Below are 21527 nucleotides of genomic sequence, written 5' to 3'. Positions count from 1 at the left end.
TTATTTTTATGACAAAGGCATGGACACAAAACACAAAGTCGGTGCAATTCCGTTTGTGCTCCACATTCGATTGGAACAGTAATGCCCAGCTGGACTCAGATAATTAACATTTGTTCCGCCCCACAGAACTACTGCGAGTGCTTCGTACTTAGTACTAGTATGTGTGTGTGAGTGCTGCATAAAAATTAGTGAGCTTTAAAATTGTGCCAAGGCGGCTGTATGTAGTTAGTAGGTATTTGTAGACCTGTCCGTCACTTCACTTCGCTCCACTCCAATCGCTCGGTCGCTCGCTCAATTACGGCAGAATAAGCAACTCCATTTTTTCAGGCTGTTGCTGCTCCTGTTGCCGGGCCCGTCTAAAGCCATTAGTCGAGACATGATGGCATTCTGCCTTAAGCTCCGTTTTGCATGCGTGCCATAATTGTTTGGCTAGAAAAAAAAGCAGCTCACAGATGCCAATCAATGAGAAGCCCGCTATGATGCTGCAGATGTTGCCAATTGTACCTGGAACCCATACACCCGTACAAGGAGCAAAGGGAAAGCGAAGGAGAGGCAATGCGGAAGCGATGGAAAAATATGCAAAATTGTTATTTTCTCCCAGGAAGAGCCTTTGAGGCGCATACTCACTGAAGGTCTCGTACCAAGCATTTTTAATAATCTGCCGAAAGTATTGAATGTGCGTTTGGGCAAAGTAAATACGCACTACCGCCAGCTCGGTGCCGTTGCCGTCCCCGCCGCCATTACCGTTGCCGGTGCTGCTGTCGTTGCCGTTGCCGTTGCCATGGTCGTAAACGTTATTGCCATCGATGTAGCTGCGAAATGAAAACCATTTGCAATGCCTATCAAAGGCAACCCTACCAACCCAACCCTCACCCCATCGGCTTGTATGAGCTGCTCAGGGCCAGCATCATGGCGCCACGGACCTTGTAGCGCGTCTCCGTGCAGGAGGGCAAGCAACCGGGACAGTAGAGCGCGTCCTCCATTTCATGTTCCAGGCCCGGGACATCTGCGTGCCTGGTGATGACGTTCAGCCATTTGACTGTGGGACATTCTTTTTATTAATGAGCGCTCAGGCATTGCGCATACGCCGCGTGGCACTTACACTCGTAGCGCTGGATGCATTCAACATGCTGCAGCGTGCAGTAAACGCGTCCCATAACCCCCCCAAAATAGTTCTGCGGCACATTGAAGGGCACGCACTCGCACAGGCTCAGCACGCTGCGTGCTCGGCAGATTGAGATGCACTTGCTGAAGCTGTACGTTTTCTTAAACATGCGCGGCATTTCGTCCTTGAACAGACAATTGCGCTGCAGATTTGTGTCCATTTAGAGCGGAGCTACCAAACACCAATCTAGGATCTTCTACTCACCACTTCCGGGTTCATACAGCGTGCCTCCGGCACGGTCTCGAAGATTTTCGGACGAATTGGCAGCAACGTTGTGTGACCAAGCGGCGCAAAGCGGTCCGCAACGCCTCCAGAGAAATAGTCCGGATAGTTATGCTGTTCATAAATAGAAATCTACCAGACTAATCTACAGATATAAAGGATTAGCTAATAATGTTTAATGCTTACTAAAAAGCCATCCGGCGAATACAATTTGAAAAAGTTGTCGCTGGGTGCTGATTTAAGCGTCAGTACCAGACCCAATTCGGCTCCAAAAAAACCTCGACGAAATCTGGACTTCTTAGTGTACCTCGAAACGGATTGAAAATAATTAAATATAAATGAATCGAAATATTTGGTAAAAATTAAGAATAATTCGATCAAGGCGAATTAATTCAACTGGATAAAATATCAATAAAAAAGAATTTAAAAATTTGAATAGAATTAAAACGCAAAAAAATTCGAAATTATTAAATAGAATAAAGTAGAATTTAATATAATATAACTGAATAGATTAAATGAAATTAAAAGGAACGAAATATAATGGAGCTGAATAGATTGAATGAAATTAAAAAGAATTAAATAGAATTTAATTGAATAGAATGTAATAGAATTGAAAAGAATTGAAGTGAATTGAATTGAAAAGACTTGAATAAAATTAAATAGAACTGGATGTAATTGAATACAATTTAATAAAACTCAATAGAACTAAATGGAATAGATTACAACTGATTGTAATAGAATTGAATAGAACTTAAAAAACTTTGTTAGAATTGAATAGAATAGAAGTAATTGAAATTAGTTGAATTGAAAAGAATTCAAAAATTAAATGAACTTTGAACATTGAGTAATATTGAATATAAAGCTTAACTAATAAATTGGGTTAAAGAGTGGATTTAAATGGTAAAGAATTAAAGAATTGAAGAATCGAACATGATAGCAATCACAATAAAAAACTTTTTTAAACAGAATAAAATATAATTTTTTACAATTAAACAGAAGGAAACAGTGTGAGAGCAACTGAGTATAATTGAAAATAATGCAAATAAGTCGGAGTGCATACCATTTCAAAGAATTCTGTATCATTGAATAATACATAATTTGATCGGAAATAATCAAAATTTTAAACAGATAGCAATGTAAAGAATTGAAATGAATATTATATTATCGAAAGGGTGGAAAATAATTGAAAGGAATTGAGAGATACAATTAAGCATTAAAGACCTTCCTAGACTATTTCGACTGTTTACCCAAATTCAAAGTTGAAGGTGCAGCAAAACCCGTTACCAGTCAGCATCTCCTTGAAATGCTTCAGACAATTGAACGGCTCGCCGGCGAGGCGGCAGGAAACAAAGGTTTCGCTGCAGTTCGGCGTCAGAGCATGCATCCTTGATCGCGTATTGAAGAACAGGTCCTGTGGCTCGACGTCGTAGGTATCTAAGAATCCCTGGAATCGCAAAGCACGCTCATAGTCGTCCATCTTATCGAGTCGATAGTACAGGAAGCCGAAAGCCCGCAGCTCCTCAATGAAGTAACTGACATTGCGGTGGCTGGGATCCTTGTCGCTGCTGCGAAGCCAAACAACAAACCAGCGAATTAGCCCATTATGCCAACCAATATGCAAAACGACACGCTCAGGCGTCTGCTCCACTTACAGATCCTGCGCATACCGCACAACCGCGCGACTCGATATGCGATTGATGGTGCAGACAGAGACCGTCGGGAACTCCACGTTGCGGATGGGATAGAGCGGGTCGTAGAGTGTGGTGACCAGAGCCTTTTTCTCACTAGTGTATGTGTCGCACAGGAATGCAATTAGAACGCTCAGCGCAGTGGTGTGGAAAATGAGCCAGAAGAAGCTGTGGCGATGCCAGTGCCAGTGCCAAATGCATTGATTGGAGCTAATTGAAAGCGCTCCCAATGAGGGTGCGCGGAAGGACATTACTCACCGCTCCGAAATACGACGACCCTGCTCGACTAATTTGCCATAACAATGAAATGACAGGTTGTGCAACAAATCCTTTAGCTCGGCAGCAAATGACAATTTTTGCGTGTCCTCCTCCTCGGTCGAGCCTGTCTCGTCACCGCCATCCAACGAAGGCACAGGTGCGGGTATCCACCAGGCAGCCCGGCCCACAACAAGCCGAGGAGGCGGCTTTGTTGCTGCTCCCGCTCCCGCTCCCATTCCCGCTCCCATTCCTGTTCCTTTTTTTGTTTCTGCTTCTGCTGGTGGCATGTTTGGCGGCGCGTTCACTCAGCCGTTTATAAATTGCAACTGTTGCGGCTGTCTGCGTGCCGCGTGCCTTTTTGTAGGCCGCTCCACCATTTGGGGGTAACTCTCACTCGATACGAACGATACGGAACGATACGATAGGATACTCAGTAGATTGTCGGATTGTACGCATTGTGTCTCTCGTTAGCGGGGCTCATTTTAATGAAAATTTTGCAGTCATGTCGTGCGTGTTGTTGTAATTAGGCCTCGTGTTCCAACTTATTGCCAACAAATTAACTGCGACATGCCGTCTAATTTCTTCATGTTGTTGTTGCCGTTGTAGCTGCTCTTCTTGTTGGTCCTGCTGCTACTCCATGTTAGCCTAAATGCCGCCCAATTCGTCTTGGCAATTTTCTTTAATTGTCAACAATTTAAAACGAAATTAGTTAAATGCGCGTTAAATGTCAGCAAGCGGAAACGTCATCATCATCATCAGCAACTGTAGGAAAATAGACAGGCCTTGTTTGTGGCACTCACACATCCCATTGCTACCAAAACAGTCTTAGACGTAAAGGCGAGCCAGAAGGTAAACAAGGCCCGCGGTTGTTTGACTCCATATTTTAGTTTTTCACACCCTCAGGCTTCTTAGCTCCTTGAAATACTTACAAATGATTTAGAGAGTACAATTTTGAGATGATAGAAGGATGAACAGGCAAGAAAATATTTGATCTACGAGTATCTTGTAAAATAAATGTAAATAGGGTTGTAGCATAAATATACTTAGAAACCCATCCAATCCTGTTGAATGAAACTTTAAAAAAAACCTGAGAACCCAAATTGTGAAGCACAAAGGCTCCTTCCATGAAGCCAAGAAAAAATGTAATCAACTTTTAATGTGGGAACATTTTAATTCATTTTTAATCAATAATAATTCAAATTTTAATAAAAATGCATACAATATTATTTAAACACGTTGAGTTATTGAGTTAGGAACCCCATCGTGCAGAGGAGACAGAAGAAACATCTTCATGTTCGAGACTAAACCTAAACCTGTTTACTTGTTGTCCTCTAAGACTCCTTACTAAGCTCCCTCCCGGCTAATCTACGGCCAGGCATTCGAATTTACTACAAAGCTCTATATAAATAGCTTGTACACATTCTTTAAATTTCACAAACTCTTCCTGAATTTAATGTAACTTCACTCCAACTTGGTAAATATTCTAAACATAATAACAGTTTTCTGCTACAACAAATCAAATAGGGACCTACTCATTAAACGACGAAGTTGATGGCAAATCATTTGTATATTTGTATGTGACCGCAGCTTAAGCTGCTTAAAATTGTTAAATGCTGATAATTGCACCCGCAAATGAGTTAAAATCGCGGTCAACTTTTGTAATAAAAATGTGAAAAGAAATCACTCTCTACACTCAAAGCTTCATACATTTTGTGAGGCAGCCGTGAAAGGATAGTCTATTAGAAAAGCTTTTTCTTATATTAATATTTTGTGCTGTGTGAAAAGGATATAATTAATAGTTGACGAGCAGCACATTTGCTAAAAAGGTGAAAATGTAGGTTAAATTTAATAAACGTTAAGATACTAAAATAGTAGAAAATAGATTCTTTTCTTTTATGGACAAATGTACAATTTTTCCGGATCCAAGCCTTTCTTTGCCTTCTTTACCTTCTCAGAGTTTTCATTTTGCTCCAGAAGGCGAGCACAGCTCTCAAAGATATATCTGAGCAGAACAAAGAGGGTCTCAAAGATAGCCACCAAGGAGAATCCGATGATGATAGACAAAATGTTGCCAATGGTGCCTTCAAGTGAAAATTCAAATTAGTAAGTCATCGATTATTTGGCGCGTGGCACTCACTGAACACTTCAAACCAGGCATTGTTTAGAAGCCGTATGTACAAGTGGGCGTAGGGGTCACCAAAGTAGACACGCAATAGAGATATGTCGGAATTGGACTCCGATTTGTTGGCAAAAGTGACCAAATAGTTATCGATAGGCAGCGAATGCAGCGACACACTGTACTGGACATCATTGCACGAAGGCAGACACTGTGGACAGTACAAAGCCTCCTCCATTTCGCGCTCCAGACCAGGCACGGCTTTGCGTTCTATTAGCACATTGGTCCATTTGACTGAGCGGGAATAGAATGCTAATCATACGTCTGTCGAAGCGACCTTGGAGCGTTACTTACAGTTATATTGCCTCAGGCAGGGAATATGGTTTAGGGTGCAGTAGACGACGCCGTCTTGGTTCTCTACCAGTCGCCATGGCATATAGAACGGCAGGCAGCGGCATAAGGCGACCATGCTTCGGATGCGACACCGCGTGATGCAATTCGGGAAGGTGTAGATGGAGGCCAGCAGTTGCTCCGGATTAGGCGCCTCATTGTCAAAGTAGCAGCGACGCTAAGGGAGATATTCTGCCCTATATTCAATGCTGGAACCTTTCTGTTTCCATGAACTCACATTCATCGCTGAGAAGGAATCCAGACTGGGGTCGGTTTCCACCACGCGTGCATAAATCATCAGAAAACTTTCCTCATTTTGTCCGGGATGTACTTCGACCGCATTGGATGAAGCCACGGACGCATAATTTTCAGAGTCATGCACAATTACAATATATCCATTGGTATTTAAAACGGGCGTGAAATAATCATCCTGACTGGAGTTCAGGACCACTGTCAAGCCGAGCTCCGAGCTGGCCAAACGATTCTTAAAATGGCGTTTCTTGAGACTGCAATCCATTAGTGAGCTTGGATATAACTTGACTTCCTGCCACTCATAGTTACCTGTTCTTAGTGTTGAATGTGCAGCAGGGTCCCCAAGGATTCAGCGATTCCTGGAAGGCAAGCTTACTAAAGCACGGTATGTTAACATTTGCCAGACTGCACTTTAAAATCAGGTGCTTGCACTCGGGCGCCAGCTGGAAAGTGAACGAAATAAGTACATAGATTAAAGGCTTGCAGAACTTACTATAAAAATGAGTTATAGGTATATACATAATAATAATAATAGGATTACCAACAAAATAAACAATTTTTAGTTGCAGGGTTCAATCAAAAGAAAAGCCACTTACATCTCTAAGAGACCATTTGAAAGACTTTGCTGACTACACATGAACGCAGCAAGTGCAGGAACATTAAACGCCATAAAGTGATTCTCTGGATAACAAAATGAGAGGGACAAAGTTTTTCCCTCTCTCATTTCCAATAAACTCAAAGTTTTTGGTCAATTTTTGGACCCAGAGCCATAATTCTATGTTGTGTGGAGCACAGAGAAGTGGGTGCCACAAAGTTTCCTGCATTCTTCTTCTTACCAAAAGTTGTCGTGTGCATAATTGATTGTCCTTCCCCCAGTACTCTGATACGTTCCAATTGGACTTACCATTTTCATGATGCGTCTTGTATCGTAGAATGTTTCGTTTTCCCACGTGCCAAACAAGTCCAACAGCGTTTGAAAGTTCGTATTAGATTCCATATCGATAGTCCTCTCCTGTCCTGTCATGTAGTAATCGCGAAAGTTTTTCAAGTGTTCCAGGTAATAGTCCAGACTGCGCCGGGACGGGTCATTTCTTTGCCTTGGCCGAGCATAGGGAAATGAATGTTCAATATTAGTTCAATCAGAGCTCAAACATGACTGAGAACATCGAGATGGGGGCTACTCACAGCTCGAGCGCATACTTTGTGACCGCCTGCTTGGAAATGCGATTGTTCGAGCATATTGACACTGCCGGAAATGGCACATTTTCGACGGGATAAAGGGGATCCTTCAGATTGATGACAAAGTATTGTGCGGCAAATTGTTCCCAGGTGAGTGAGAGCACCGCCAGCAGTATGCCGAACATTGTGGTGTGCACCAGCAGCCAAATTAATCTGCAAATAAGCGCGCCACCGCCAGAGGAGGTTCGGTAAGGTGGATGCGTTGCAGAGGCAGGCAGCGTGCCAGCAAGATAAGCATACACAAAGCGACATGGCCATGGGAGTGGGTTTTGAGGAAAAAAGCGGAAACGGAAATGAAAAATGCGAAATGCGAAAAATGCAATGCACGGGGAGACGACAAAGGTAACAGTAAAAGCGCCAGAGATACGTTTATACGCCATCCGACGTTCGGAGCAGCGCTGCGAAAATTGCAAATGCAAATTGTCTATGGAGCGCGCGATGCGTGCCACGTTGCGTATGAGTAACGTCAATGTGCAGCCCAAGCGTCTGCATTTTTATCTTTGCTGCCAGCCGGCCTACCCCCTTGCCTTACCTTTCGCACAGCGTTAATTCTGGCGCCAACAGCTTGCTATATCCCTGCAAGGATATATTGCGCACTAAATCTGCCATATCCAGACAAAAGCTGGCGTCCCGCGACTTCTTGCGCCCCCCAGCACGCCCTCTGCCGCTCTCCTTCAACTCTGCACCCTTCGGATTTTTAATCCACCAGATGGCATCGGATGTTGATTTAATATTAACCATTGAAGCGCACGATTTTAACGATGAACGATGAGCGATGAGCGGTTCGTATGTTAAGCTGAGTGCGTTGTCGTCCTCTGTCCTGTCAGTTGCTGACTGCGCTTCTATTGTTGGCCATGTAATGGAGTCGTCGACACGTAGGCGAACCAACTTCCAAAGTGGGCGTGGCCAGACAAACTTAATGCACATTTGTCATTAGTGCGGCGCGTCATGGCCGTGTGTTAATTACGTTTTTTACACATCGGCCGCGTTCGACCAGCAGCTTGGCTTAATTGTGAGGATCTGAATGTATGTGTGGTTGCTAGGACTGTAGTAGTAGAAGCTTTATTTATTTTCATAGTCACCTTAAAAAGAACGTTTTTTGATTCATAGTTAAGCTAAAGAAATAAAGCTATATTTCAACTAAGACTGTAGTAGTAGAAGCTTTATTTATTTTCATAATCACATTAAAAAGAACGTTTTTTAATTCATAGTTAAGCTAAAGAAATAAAGCTATATTTCAACTACATCGACTTGGCTTAAACCGTCTATCGATCACCAACAATTACCATGAACTAGCTAGTGTACTCCACCTGGCTGCACGGGTCTTCCCCAGATAGCAGGTCGGATAAGAAGTTGGTGTTACAGCAAAACCTTATTAATAAATATTTTACAGTCGCCAGCCATTATATTTATTCCCTTAATTTTTGTTTTATTAATTTAAATTAGTGTATGTTTAAGATAGTTTACTAATGCAGTCCAATTAGTTCCGTTTAAGGGATCTCTAGTCTGTTCCATATTCATTTGATTTTTCTGTAGGTGTTGAAACCTTACCTCGCTTAGAATTGGACATAAAGTGTATGAAAGTGTTATGTGGCTTCGAGATTGTTTGAAAATGGATTCACATAATTTAATGGGACGAGCTTTACAGATTAAGGATATTTCTGAAATATAAAATAGTTTGCGTCTCCGAGATTTTTGATTAGTACTCTATATGTTAAACAGTTGTCTCTCGACTTCCTTGGAGAACAAACGACAACGATATATTTTAATGTTTTGTTATTTACTAAGTTCTAGGTCAGATATGTCCAAAGCAACCATATCGCTGGCGACGTTCAGCCAAGACTGTATATTGAATATAGCTGAAGAGTATGATGACTGAACACTTTCGACTATAAGCTTAAAGCTAGCCGCCAGCTCACTAGCTAGAAACAAAGCCTGCTGAACCTTCTGGAAACCTGCACCCTCTTCTGGACTCAGTCCAAACATTCCCTTGCAAATGCCAGTTAGACATTCTAAGGGGGTCTTGGCATTTTTTATTTATTTATTAATTTTTTTTAACTTTAATTATACTGTTATTATCGACAATAACTTAAATTAAACTTATAGAAAAATACAAATACAAATACAGCTTAAACTAGGAGTTCAGTCTTATTTAATTATTTATTTCATTTAATTATTAATTATTTATACTTTTTATAAATCGTTTGTGGCATGCAAAAGACTTCCAACTATGCATATGTGACGATTAATTGTAAATCTTTTTCTATACACAAATACTATATTGAACATTCCTACTGCTTAACATTAACCCGCACCAAGGCATGTGTAAGTTACGGCTTTTAAAAACACTGACCAGCTTTCTACATTTGCCGCCTTATTTCGCTTTGTTATTTCTCATCTATTCCCCCGCACCCTATAAGGGTTAAGTTTGTGTCTCTGCGAAAAAGCATAGCATACTTTCGGGCGGCAACAATAAACTCCACAGTGTAGATGAAAAAACCCTCAACTTGAACTAAAAACTGCGTGACCTTGGGCTTATCTTATTTTACGCACATATTTTATTTACAAACTAAAAATCAGACGAGTCTTTTACAAAATTAATGGCAATTACTGCGGCGCCTGGTCAAGGTCCTGAAGGCCAAAAGGGTTGTCTGGGAAATGGACCATACGAGCCTGCAAAAGCGTACGGATCCGGGTTGAGAACGCGTGCTATGTCGGAGTAGCTGCGTCCGTTACGTTCGCCTTGGTAGCCTCGTGCCGGAGTTCCAGATGCAGATGCAAGCATCAGCAGCACCAGGGTCAGCAACCAATATAGCCGTTCGATTAGCACAGACATAGCTGGGGTGTGCGGAGGAGATCTAAACCGACGTCTGGACTGTCAAGAACTACGCTTTCATACCAGCGCGTACTACCCTTTTTATAGTTACTTCCCAAAACAGCCCGCTATTCTTTCTTTTTTTGCAACACATACAGGTTTTCACGCATTCTGACGATCGCTCTCCACGACGCGACGCATGCGCCTCACGTAGCGCAGCGATCAACTATCGACGCGACTCATTGTATCTGGCGAGTTTATCTGAAAATTTACAGGCACACTCGTGGCAAAATGTCATTCACACCATTGATCGGTCGCTGCCGATATGCTCCAGAGCTAGAGGCCGTGACTAAGCCGGCTCTGTACATACGGGCACTTGTATTTGTGGTGATCTTTGCGATCTAAACTTATGTCCAAGCACAGGTGAATGATTTAGCTAGCATTGTTGTGCGATTAGCATAGGTGTGACTATTTAGAATTAATTATAGACTAATGACGTAGGTGCGCCAACTGAGTCTTGGCTTCGACTTTATGGAGACATTTTTGCATTTCCAGTCAATAAAGGGGGATGCCTTTTACTTCCTGCAACAACAAAGTGTGCGTCAGAAACGCATATCTTAGTCTTAAGTGTCTATTGTTTCTCTATAAAAAGCACATTTGAGAAGAGACAACATGATCAGTTTCTGGGTCTTTAAAATATAATTTAAATACTTTAATTTCCTTGTCCTATTAATTTGTCTTTGTGTTTGAATTCTTAGTATTCGGCTATACAGTATGCAGTTTTCAAATCATCGTTCTTAGAACTAAGTTGATTTTAATTATGATTTTAAATATCTTTAATAAGAAAAGGAGCTGTGCTTCAGTAAGCTCGATATAATTACTTCAGAGGAGTCAAATGTGGAACTTCTAGACGTATTACTCCCAGCTCTGTTATTTATGCTCAGTCGCATTTGGCTTTTTGTTCTATAGACTATAGTCAAATTTTTCTACAAAATGTTCATGGACTTGGTTTCTCACTTTGTACTTTAGAGCTAAATAAAACCATATTAACATATTGAATCACTTGGCCTGGACATCCCAGTACTCCGTGTCTGATTCATAAGCATTTGTCAGCTGCATTGCCAGATAAAATAATGCCGGTCTGGCGATTTAATGTCCGTCTCTTTTATGACAAATTGAGGCACAAGTCGAACTGGATGTAAGCTTTTAAACATGACGAGCCTTTCCTAAACAAAAACAAAACAAGTATTGCCCTTTTAATCGTAGTATATATTTAACCCAATGTTGTAGACTAGAAACTGCCGCTACCTGCCCCAATAATACAATTTATATGTGAGCTTAATACACACTATTTTAGGCATCGTATGTCAGTCACGTACGTGCGATCAGCATTACTCGGGCGGTGTGCGGGTCTGATCATAAATTTTAGCTTAGCCGCAGAGACACACTTCTGCAGCTAATTAAAAATAACAACAAAACAAATCACGCTCAATGGCTCAGTTAAGTAGATGTGCGACTTTATGGCTCTTTTGTTGTTTGTGGAGTGGGCGTGGCAGTCACGCCATAATTGCTCTTCAACACAAAGTTGTTGAACAAGCACAGAAATCAAAGAAAAATTTATTACACAACGCCACTTTCCTTGCTTTCTCAAAACACTTTTCATGCTCCACTCCACTTTGAATTTTAATTGGTATTTGAAGAGAGGCTGTAAGAAACTTTATAAAGATTGGATTCTGGATTCTCGCTTATTTTCAAAACTAAAATACTTTTTATTTAATTCTTTGTTAATCTATGTACCTATCTAGTATGTATCTTAGTTTAATTTCAACTTATTTGTGCTTAAACTCTTAGTCTTGGTTCAGCCCAGCGGCCCTTTGCCGGGCAAGAAACGGCCTCCAAATATGTAGGGATATGGATCCGGAGTGACGATACGCTTTATTTGGGAAAAGGTGCGTCCTGTGCGTTGGCTACTTGGGCGACGATGGCCATAGTTGCGATGGGGAGATGAATAGCCATAGCTCTTATACTTGCCATAGCCATAGTTGCCGGCATAGCCAGATCCACCATATCCCCCATTGTATCCATCGCCATATCCTCCACCATACCCTGCACTATATCCGCCGCCATATCCTCCGCCATAGCCGGCGTTGTATCCTCCGCCATATCCTGTGTTGTATCCTCCGCCATACCCTGTGTTGTATCCTCCGCCATACCCTGTGTTGTATCCTCCGCCATAACCGGTGTTGTAGCCACCGCCATAGCCTCCACCATAGCTCTTGGTGACATACACTCCAACACTGGGAGCATGTCCTTTCTTCAGGCCCTTCAGCAGTGGCGCCAGAATCGCTTCGCTTAATGCCAAACAGCTGCCCAGCAGCAACGATAGGAACAACAGACTAGGAACTCTCATGTTGCCTGTATATAAGATATATATGTATTATGTTTGTGTGCTGATCGCTCGTGCTCGTCGTTTGTTCTACTGACAACGGATCTGCGCAGTTGTCCCCTTTTTATACCCAAATCATAGCCCGATCCAGTGCTGACACATTGCGGTCTGGATCATTCAAATGGTTTTATTTTCTGTTGATGTCCAGCTACGGTTTATTGCATTATTTGTTCTTTATAGTTTTTGTGCTTTTCCCATCGCCCACATCCATCAATCCACACTCAATATGCGGAGCACGCGCCTGCGCCACGCATCCCCCAAAGACTGTCGGACTGTCGGAGACAATGCCGAACCGATACCGGCGGTTACCAAACTGCTGTCTTCTTCTTAGTCCGCAGTCAGCTTCTTCGCAGTCGCCGCTGTCGAGCTTTTTGTTTTAGTTTTGATGATTACATTAACCCCTTGTTGACCGTTAGCAGGCACGGCAGTCGAGCGGCCCGCTCGTAGAGAGCAACAACGAAGCGAGCAAATCACGCCCGCTCATCACGTATTAATTAATGAACACAAACAAACAATGCTGAGACAGGTTTCCAATGGAACCGAAAACAGCTTATCGCTGCACACTCTCCGCTCCGTGACCGATGGCTCGAGCCTCCCGCCAGTTAGAATGTGATGCTCGACGTGTTTAGTTGAACGATTTGTCCAATAAGCCATTATGTCGCGATTCTATATCTCGTTGCTAATGGCTTCGCTCTTGTGCGGATTGAGCCGCGCTCAGTTCGCCGTCTCCTCGGCCGGACCATTCGGCGCGGTGGCTTCGGCGGGCGGTGTAACCGCTGTTGCTCAACTGCCCGGCTTCGGCGGTGGATTCAATAACTTTCCCGCCAATAACTTTAACAATTACAACAACAATAATGGCTTCAATATGCATCAAGGCGGTGGCTGGGGAAACAACGGATTTGGCGGATGGGGAAATGGCGGCGCCAGGCAACCACCTCCACCACATCCGCATGGCATGGGCCGCCCACCCTTCAATCCGGGCATGGGACCGCATATGTTTGGCTGGGGCGCTGGCAGGCCACCAATGCCACCTTTCCAGCCTGGCATGCCGCCACATAATCGTGGTCATGGACATGGTCATGGCATGATGGCCCCTCCACCTCCATTTGGACCAAATCGTCCGCCGCCTCCACCTCCATTTGGACCAAATCGCCCGCCGCCGCCTCCAGCCTTTTACCCTAATGGAAATAATCTGAACCCCAACTTTCCCAACGCAAATTTTAACAATCAGCAGCCACCAACAAATTGGTATCCCAATGGAGATACCCAAGGCCCATACGATCCCAATAACAACTATGACAATACCAATCCTGTTGGCTCCATTACAACGCCAGCCACAAATCGGTACCCCAATGGAGACACTCAAGGCCCATACGATCCCAATAACAACTATGACAATACGAATCCTGTTGGCTCCATTACAACGCCAGCCACACTGCCACAGCCCACGGTTCCAACTACCAAAACGCCGACCCATGGTTCACTGATTATGGGCACCAAACGTCCGCCGCTGCAACCACAACCAGAACCTTCACCTGCACCTGCACCACCGCCGAGTCCCGCGCCCACGCCACTGCCTCACAAGCCACCCCAATCCATTCAGCTGTCCCAACTGCGGGACATCATTTATCCAACATCAGTCCACTACGTACATCTGCCCGATCGAACGTCGCAGTCGGTGCCCACAAATCCAGCCGAGCAGATCGATCCGCGCCGACGCTGACATATGAATACTTTAATTTTAGAAATACAGTACTTGTAAATAAAATATATAAAACTCTTCCGTCTAAACGGAAAGCCTCTCCATCGTGATACGATTTTTTCGAAACAGAGCTTATCCATAAAGCATGACATATTGTAGATAGTATATAATAAAATGTGAAACATCAGACGAAGGTCTGACCCTGAAAGATCTGTAGATATCTTTAAAGTTATATAACGAATGATAAACCAGTTAGTATCAGGAATTTTCCCAAAATACTTGAACCCACTGCACTGCCTGTGACCGCATCCCAAGTTCGTTTCTGTCTCGTCCGGTCATCTCTACAAACAGGTTTCAATAACCATGCGCTCATAAATAAATAAAGCATACATTTATAATTGTAGAATTCGATGTATTAGCCGTAATTTAAAACTCACAACTTATTGCCAGAATAAGTAGAAATCGAACGGATTTTATAAAGAACTTTTAAAGCAAATAAGTTGGGATAAAGCAACGAAATATACAATATACAAGTATTTTTAAATGCCAAGCACGATGTATATCCTTTACCTTTCTATACCACCGCCCTTCAACTAAAATACACTTTATTTTACCAATTATACTTATAGCAGCTATATGTGTAGGGCGTTGGTTCTGATAAAAATTTAGATATAACAAGACACTAAATAATTCTCAGATAGCGGTATTAATATCAATATCACATATGATAACTGAAACTCAAAGCTGGCTCAGTAGCCATGCTGTCTGTACCCTCCTCTGCCATATCCCTGTGCGTACGTAGGCTGTGAATATTCATAGGGAGTTGTTGCTCCTGGCCTGTAATGTGTTGGCGCCCTCGGATAATAGTCATAGCTGTTCGATGGCGGCTGCAGTCCGTAAGCTGGCGAAGGCGGTCTATACGGACTGCCGACAATTACAGGACCTTGCTGCTGATAGCCACCCCCACCGTAGTGATAGTTGTAGCCCTGCTCGTAGCCTTCCTGAATCAGCGGTCCATGCGGGGACGGTGGTCTTCCATACGGTCTCCCATGGTACGGTCCTTCGTCCACCAAGTCGAGCAGCACTTCAGCAATTTTGTCAAAGGTAGGACGTGCGTGCGAGACCCCAAGGAGCAGAACTATTAGCAGCATCGGTAATCCAGTGCCCAGCTGCATGTTTGTTTTGTTGCGTTGTTAGGAATTGTGTGATGTGGTGTGTGGATTCATTCATGTTTATATACTTGTAGAAATAATCCGAGCGCTGATAAGCGTGTTGACAATGGAACTCGGGAGACCTTCAGGCTGCTGCCGATGCGGCCTGGAATGGAATGGGTCATGTTGATAAGCTCGCAGCCAGGGCTGAGCTACAGAATTTCCTCCTGAGTTCAATATTTGGACTGTCGACCTATTTATATTTATTTTCTTGGAAGACGTCGAATCTTCTCGTCACTTGTTTTCGAATACCTTGATTTGTGATTCGTCCAATTTGTTGTCTTAAAAAAGTTATCTCGCGAATCAAGCTTCTCTCACATTCTCCCTCAATCGCACAATAATCAGTCACTTGATAACCCCTGTGGAAAAAACTGAGGGCCTCCGACTCGCATTAAATTCGCGACGCACAACCAACAAAGGCCTAGTCGTTGGCCAGCATTGAACGCAGAAATCATGCAAGCAAATGTCCTCTGCTTGTTGGGGCTGGCCCTAACCCTGACCGCGTGCTGCGGTGGTTCGGAATATTCGCGCGATGAAAGCAGAGAAGAGGCGAAAACAGTATTCAACTTGGCCTCCACGCTGACTGGCGGTATTGAGAGCAACCGCCACCACGCTCGGGCCAGCGTCAATTCGCAGCTTTATCCATATGGTCGTCCGGTGGCGCAACAACAGCCCTGTGCCACGTGTCCGAGCACTACGTATGGCGCAGCCGACATTGACGAGCCGCACGGTCACGAGCGCAGCGAGAGCGCCAATGCGAGTGGTTTGGATTTGCGCGGCGCTACAGCAAGCCATCCCGTGGGACCACCACAGCAGGTGCCGCAGGACTTTGGTTATCGCGCGGATGCAATACCCCCGCAAGGACTTGGGTATCCGGCAGGCAGGCCACTGCAACAGCCACCACCGGGATATGGTTATTCCGAGGGTGGGAATCGCATAGGTGCGCCACCCCAGCAGCCACCGCTCGGCATTGGATATCCTGCGCAACTGCCGCCTGGTGACTACGAATCTTCTCTCCCTTTAGCGGGCCACTATCCCGCCAGGGCACCACCTCAGCTAACTAATCCGCAGTTCTATCCGGGGCAATATTTGCCGCAGTATCCGCAGCCCTATCCGCCACTTGTACAATATCCGCAGTACCTAGGCTACGGCCCAGGCGGCGTACCAGTCACCACAGCAGGTGGTGCAGCGCCACCGTTCAGCTACCAGAACCACCATCGCTATCCCTCCCACAATCCACACGTACGCGATCATTGGGACCACGAATTCAAAATGAGCACCGAGTACAAGGAGGATGGCGTGCATAAGGGACCCTTTGATGTCCTGAACAATCACGGTCCTTTTGGCTTTGGCAGCGGCTACGGCGGTGGCTACAACGGCGCCTTCAACAGGGCCGGCATTTGAGCTGCAAGATGCAAACACCGTTAGCATAGTTTTTTGTGGAAACCTACCATTGTAGCATCTCATGAGGCAGCTGTCACTGTGAAATAAACTTGATTTTTGCACGCCCCATGAGCGCTAAACCAAACTAATTAGCAATACATGTACATATAAAGATATGTATATACATATATGTATTTATTTGTTGCCTGCACCTCGGCTAGGAGACGTGTACGTCATGTGTACTTAGGGCAAGGCACCCTTGGGCCGACTGAACCGTAAAACGTGGCATGCATTGCTTTCCTTTTCGGCACAAAGAGGCGCAAAAGTAAAAACTACCTGGCTGCAGGCAGCGGACAGAAGACAGCAGACAGGATCCGAGACAAGAAAAAGGAGGGCGCTGCTCGTTGCTCGCACAATGGGCAGACGAGGATGAAGACCACGGGCAGTGGCAATGGCAGTGGCAGAAAGGTGGTAGAAATGTGTGCGCAGGCCTGCCCTTTTCAATCAGTTCAGGCAGTCAGTCTCAGCCTCAGCCTTATGCTCATGCTCAGTTGCAGCGACATAAATCGGCAATATATACAAGTACAATGTATGTATGTACATATATACTTGTATAATATGCAGCGATTTGGACAACAAAGACGTCTTGCGGCGCAGGCGCAACCTGGTGGCGGGGATAAGGACGGCCAAGGAGAGCGCGCGCGCGCAATCCCACAAGAATTTGGCGCTAAAATATGTGGACAGGCGCGCCAAAAATGCGACTCTAATTTAAATATATATACACCCAATTCTGTTTTTGCACGATTTTGATATAACACGGTTTGAAAATTGCTTACATATATATTCCTTTAGAGATAAGGAACCATTTTTCGCATATGATCAATGTCTTTTTTGTACACGGTTGTTTCTGGAACCAATCTATCGTGTAAAAACAGAATTAGATGTATATATATGTGTATACAAAAGTACATATGTACATACATATTTAAGGGAAATTCGATAGTGTAACTCACTTCGAAACACAGTTAATTAGTTTAAACAACCAACACTTAAACGGACATACAAGTATCAAAAATGAGTTTATTGGTTTTGGTGCGAGATATACACATACATCATATACATAACATGGAGTACAAGTACATACATACATACATAACTAGTTTAGAGGACAATGACAAAACTATCAGACATACATACATACATACATACGTATCTATATGTATCTAGAGGTCTGTGGCGTTTAAAAAGTCAGAAATGCATAAACAAAACAGTGCGTTAATAACAACTACAACAACTACTACATACATCATTATTTCTGGGGGTTGTTCTCGGACGGTCCAAGAACCATTTGTTAGTTGTTAATCGACGACGACTTCTGTTGCTTCGGGTTCAGTTTCAGGTTCAGCTTCTACTGATCTGCGGTGGGCTGTATGGAGTGTTTGTTACTCGTATTGTTCAGTCTGGCTGCTTTGGTTGCTTAAATATGTATGTAAATATATATGTAAAAAGTTTATTAAATGCGATTCCTTATAAATATGTTCGTATAGTTCTTTTGGATGTGCATTACTACTTGTATAGTTATTCGAATGTGGCTTGTGTGAAGGCGCAGGTGTTAGGGGAGGGAAGGCAGGGATGGGGAAGGTGGAACAGAAAACATGTTTAAAAACAAAATGAACTTAACATTGAATTTTTATGCAAGAATATTAAAAATTAAATATAATATGAATGTCATAAATCGGCAAATAGACGAAACAAAATAAACCATGATGAACATTACAAAAAATATATATAAATGCGCACGAGCTTGATTAGTTTAGTTTCGTTATAGTAAACCGATCGATCGGTCATTAATCCTTAATCATCGGGATGGGGAAACAGATTCTTGATGTTGATGATGATGATGGGTCGGTTGGATTGTTGTTAGTTCGATTTGAGTTAAAAGCGACTTATGCCTACTCTTAAGCGCGTAGTGAAGCGTAACAATTTTTCTTGCTTGTGATCAATTTAATTTGGCTAAGCGACGAGAGGTCTCCCGACCGGGGTTGGGTTGCTCCTGTTGCTGGTGCTGGTGCGGGGGTGGTCAGCTCTCATGTGGCGGCGTTGCTTGCATTCAGGTCGAGATTGCTCTGGAACAGCTCCTTGTTGCTCAGCAGCGGCACTTTGGCCACCTCATGGAATATCTTGTGCGAATACTTGTTGCGTATCGTCTTGATGGTGGTCCGCGACTTCCGATGCAGACCCGCGTTCAGCACCGGCACCAGTTCGGCAAAATCGGCCAGCTCGTAGCCCGTGTAGTAGACGAGCGTGGGCGTCCATGTCTTGTTGTCCAGCTCGTTGACGCCGCCATGCATGCGCAATGCCATGTATAGAGTGGCCGCTGCCATTTGCGAGTCACTGAAGCCAACGGTCGCATAGTCCATCAGCGACAGTTCGAGGATGTAGCGCGCCAGAGTCAATGTGGGCATCTGTACCTTGGCGCAGCGAGCGTAGCGCCGCAGGAAGCGATACGAGAGAGGTATGCCCAGATCAAAGTTTATCACGCGCAACGTCTCCATCTCCATCTTGACCAGCTCGTTGTGATTGTAGGCGCCGTCGCAGATGTACAAAAAGTCATCGATGAGCGGCGGCTGGCGCTCGTCGTACTTGCAGGCGATGAAGAAGGCGGCCGCTCCCAGCAGCTGCAGTCGCTCCTTGTTGATAACCTTGCGACACAGATAGAGATCGACTATTTTGACCGCCAGATAGAGCGTCTCATGGTTGAGCTCGAACGTCTCCTGCACCTCCACCATCCAGTCGACGAGCAGCGTGCGCATCCAGGTGGTCAGATGCACCTGCTTGGGCATGTAGTCCACAATGGGGAACTCTGGCTCACGCGTTTTCAGATAGTTGAAAATGTCCATGGCATAGTGCGACACCTGGAAGGGATCGTCCCAGTTCTGACGATCAAAGTCCTCAACTCCGGCGGGCACGGAACGCACCACAGCATTTGGTGTCACCAGGAACTGCGCCTGCACCGCTGCGGCAGAGCGACGACGCGCTGCCTCAAAGTTGCCCGAGAGGCGTACCGATTCATTGGAGATGTCCTCCAGAGCGGACATGTAGAGACTCTCCTCAGTCTTGTTGAAGTCATTGGAAATGCGACGCGCCGGCTTGTTGGCTGCTGGCTGCAGTGGCGCTGGCATTTTGGGCAGCGCTGGGATCGCCGGAATCGCAGGAAGCGGCAGCGATAGCGAAGGCACAACCAAAGGAGCCGGTTCGGCCAACATATCGCCCACTACGGGCTTCTTCTTTTGTGGCACCTTGCGTTTTTGACGCGCAAGCCCCTCCTCCAACTTGTCCAGTATCTTGTGACAGTTCTCCATAGAATCCTCAGTCTTGAACGAGGCGCGCGTCATTATTTTGTTGGGTGCAACCACGGTGGGTGCAATTGTGTTTAGATTGTCCAAATTCTTTGCATCCAGCAGGGCCTGCAACTGCTGTGCCGTCGGCTTCTTGGGCAGCTGCTGCTTGGCATCCTCCTCGCCAGAATGCAGCGTCATGATCTTAACATTGTTTGTGAGGTTCCCCAGCGCCGAGCGCTTGATCTTCTCATTCTTGATGGGGCTGTTGTCCGCCTTGCGTTTCGCCCGAGCTTGCATATTCTCGGCATTGGCGTCTTTATTGTTATTAGCCCGACGCGCCAGATTGCGACGCGAGGCCGCAGCCGCCGCTGGCAGCAGTGCGTTCATCGTGGCCTGCGCCGTCACAGCAGTGCGAGAATTGCCTTTCGTTGGCGCCATTTTGAAATGCGTTTGTGTGTGCTGTTGTTGTTGTTGTTGCGACCGTCGCGTTGTCCTGCTGCTTGAGCGTTTGCGGCTTTATTCGGTTGTTGTTGTTTTGGTACTTTGCCTTGGTCACAAATAAACTTAAACGCGTTCTTTCTTTTATTTGCACAGTTTAGTTTGTGTTCGAATTAAACTAGTCTCATTTTCTGTAGATGTTGTTGTTTTTTTTTTAAATATATGAAAGCCAAATAGTGGCACAAACTCACTTTTCACCAGCGATTGATGGCGCTCGGCCGCTTTGCTCGGTCGCTGCAAAGATACAAAATTGAAAAACAGCGCCAGCTGCAGCTGCATCCGGATAGCGTCGGCGTAGGGTTGTCGTGTGCCTAGACAAACGGTGGAGCTGCCAGACCGTTGCATTCAGTGGCGCCGCTCTTGCGGTTGTTAGCATTGCTTCGACACATTAAGCACAACTTATTTAAATAAATTGTGTTAAAACACTTCACAAAATGTTAAAGGCATATACTTTTTGGTGGAAATTTGTGGCTGGCAATAGACTAAGTACATACGCTTGAATGAATGAAACTCATACAAATACCTAATTTTTTTTTAAGTCGGGCAACACTTATTAATTAATTTATTAATCTTAAAGGATTGCAATAGATAACATTGAAATTTTACGCAGAATGTAAAATGTTGCATTATCAGCGTTAAACATAGGTGCTATTATAATTTATGGGTTTGTGATGGACTGTTAGTCCAGGTAGGGCAATTGTTGTGTTGAAAGAGAGACATTTATATTTTCTTGATTAGTATGATAAGACGCATCAATATTGAAGCTAGAAAAATTGTTTTATAACTCTCGTAGCTCTCGAA

The 21527-nt window shown here is 44.4% G+C and overlaps 8 protein-coding genes across 8 annotated transcripts; 2 read left to right on the top strand and 6 right to left on the bottom strand.

The window, feature by feature from the left end:
• Positions 1–295: 295 nt before the first annotated feature.
• Positions 296–7115, bottom strand: LOC115621009. Its single transcript, XM_030514528.1, has 14 exons — positions 6996–7115; positions 6401–6534; positions 6078–6345; positions 5804–6017; positions 5471–5743; positions 3334–3547; positions 3040–3243; positions 2635–2952; positions 1574–1694; positions 1370–1501; positions 1103–1307; positions 874–1039; positions 628–812; positions 296–504 (listed from the first exon to the last, which is right to left on the bottom strand). The coding sequence occupies exons 1-14, from the start codon at positions 7113–7115 to the stop codon at positions 296–298; spliced, it is 2763 nt and encodes a 920-aa protein (XP_030370388.1).
• Positions 7116–7272: 157 nt separating this feature from the next.
• LOC115621662 lies at positions 7273–8071 on the bottom strand. Its single transcript, XM_030515369.1, has 2 exons — positions 7863–8071; positions 7273–7483 (listed from the first exon to the last, which is right to left on the bottom strand). Exons 1-2 carry the CDS (start codon positions 8069–8071, stop codon positions 7273–7275), a joined length of 420 nt encoding a protein of 139 aa, XP_030371229.1.
• A 1882-nt stretch (positions 8072–9953) lies between these two features.
• Positions 9954–10166, bottom strand: LOC115621008. The gene has a single exon (XM_030514527.1). It carries the CDS (start codon positions 10164–10166, stop codon positions 9954–9956), a length of 213 nt encoding a protein of 70 aa, XP_030370387.1.
• Positions 10167–12003: 1837 nt separating this feature from the next.
• LOC115621006 (keratin-associated protein 21-1-like) lies at positions 12004–12555 on the bottom strand. The gene has a single exon (XM_030514526.1). It carries the CDS (start codon positions 12553–12555, stop codon positions 12004–12006), a length of 552 nt encoding a protein of 183 aa, XP_030370386.1.
• Positions 12556–13246: 691 nt separating this feature from the next.
• On the top strand, positions 13247–14437 carry LOC115621005 (proline-rich protein 2). Its single transcript, XM_030514525.1, has one exon. The coding sequence runs from the start codon at positions 13247–13249 to the stop codon at positions 14312–14314; it is 1068 nt and encodes a 355-aa protein (XP_030370385.1). The 3' UTR covers positions 14315–14437.
• Positions 14438–14684: 247 nt separating this feature from the next.
• Positions 14685–15634, bottom strand: LOC115621472 (protein lifeguard 1). Its single transcript, XM_030515131.1, has one exon. The coding sequence runs from the start codon at positions 15466–15468 to the stop codon at positions 15043–15045; it is 426 nt and encodes a 141-aa protein (XP_030370991.1). The 5' UTR covers positions 15469–15634; the 3' UTR covers positions 14685–15042.
• A 300-nt stretch (positions 15635–15934) lies between these two features.
• Positions 15935–17032, top strand: LOC115621064 (basic salivary proline-rich protein 2). Its single transcript, XM_030514589.1, has one exon. The coding sequence runs from the start codon at positions 15958–15960 to the stop codon at positions 16906–16908; it is 951 nt and encodes a 316-aa protein (XP_030370449.1). The 5' UTR covers positions 15935–15957; the 3' UTR covers positions 16909–17032.
• A 1349-nt stretch (positions 17033–18381) lies between these two features.
• Positions 18382–20948, bottom strand: LOC115620551 (G2/mitotic-specific cyclin-B3). Its single transcript, XM_030513835.1, has one exon. It carries the CDS (start codon positions 20664–20666, stop codon positions 18975–18977), a length of 1692 nt encoding a protein of 563 aa, XP_030369695.1. The 5' UTR covers positions 20667–20948; the 3' UTR covers positions 18382–18974.
• Positions 20949–21527: the final 579 nt, after the last annotated feature.

The sequence above is a fragment of the Scaptodrosophila lebanonensis genome, unplaced genomic scaffold, assembly GCF_003285725.1.
Source record: "Scaptodrosophila lebanonensis strain 11010-0011.00,11010-0021.00 unplaced genomic scaffold, SlebRS2 tig00000024-arrow-pilon, whole genome shotgun sequence".
Lineage (NCBI taxonomy): Eukaryota > Metazoa > Arthropoda > Insecta > Diptera > Drosophilidae > Scaptodrosophila > Scaptodrosophila lebanonensis.
Note: the sequence above shows the minus strand (reverse complement) of the source record. Positions and strands in the feature narration are given on the sequence as shown.

Bases quoted from the DNA above. Each gene is read 5' to 3' on its own strand.
- LOC115621008 (XM_030514527.1), bottom strand. From the start codon at position 10,166: ATGTCTGTGCTAATCGAACGGCTATATTGGTTGCTGACCCTGGTGCTG.
- LOC115621005 (XM_030514525.1), top strand. From the start codon at position 13,247: ATGTCGCGATTCTATATCTCGTTGCTAATGGCTTCGCTCTTGTGCGGA.
- LOC115621064 (XM_030514589.1), top strand. From the start codon at position 15,958: ATGCAAGCAAATGTCCTCTGCTTGTTGGGGCTGGCCCTAACCCTGACC.
- LOC115621662 (XM_030515369.1), bottom strand. From the start codon at position 8,071: ATGGTTAATATTAAATCAACATCCGATGCCATCTGGTGGATTAAAAAT. The intron at 7,484-7,862 runs GTAAGGCAAGGG...GCTTATTTGCAG, and splicing joins GAATTAACGCTGTGCGAAAG to ATTAATTTGGCTGCTGGTGC.
- LOC115620551 (XM_030513835.1), bottom strand. From the start codon at position 20,666: ATGGCGCCAACGAAAGGCAATTCTCGCACTGCTGTGACGGCGCAGGCC.
- LOC115621006 (XM_030514526.1), bottom strand. From the start codon at position 12,555: ATGAGAGTTCCTAGTCTGTTGTTCCTATCGTTGCTGCTGGGCAGCTGT.
- LOC115621472 (XM_030515131.1), bottom strand. From the start codon at position 15,468: ATGCAGCTGGGCACTGGATTACCGATGCTGCTAATAGTTCTGCTCCTT.
- LOC115621009 (XM_030514528.1), bottom strand. From the start codon at position 7,115: ATGACAGGACAGGAGAGGACTATCGATATGGAATCTAATACGAACTTT. The intron at 6,535-6,995 runs GTAAGTCCAATT...TTCACTTTCCAG, and splicing joins CAAGACGCATCATGAAAATG to CTGGCGCCCGAGTGCAAGCA. The intron at 3,244-3,333 runs GTGAGTAATGTC...GCATCGCCACAG, and splicing joins GGTCGTCGTATTTCGGAGCG to CTTCTTCTGGCTCATTTTCC.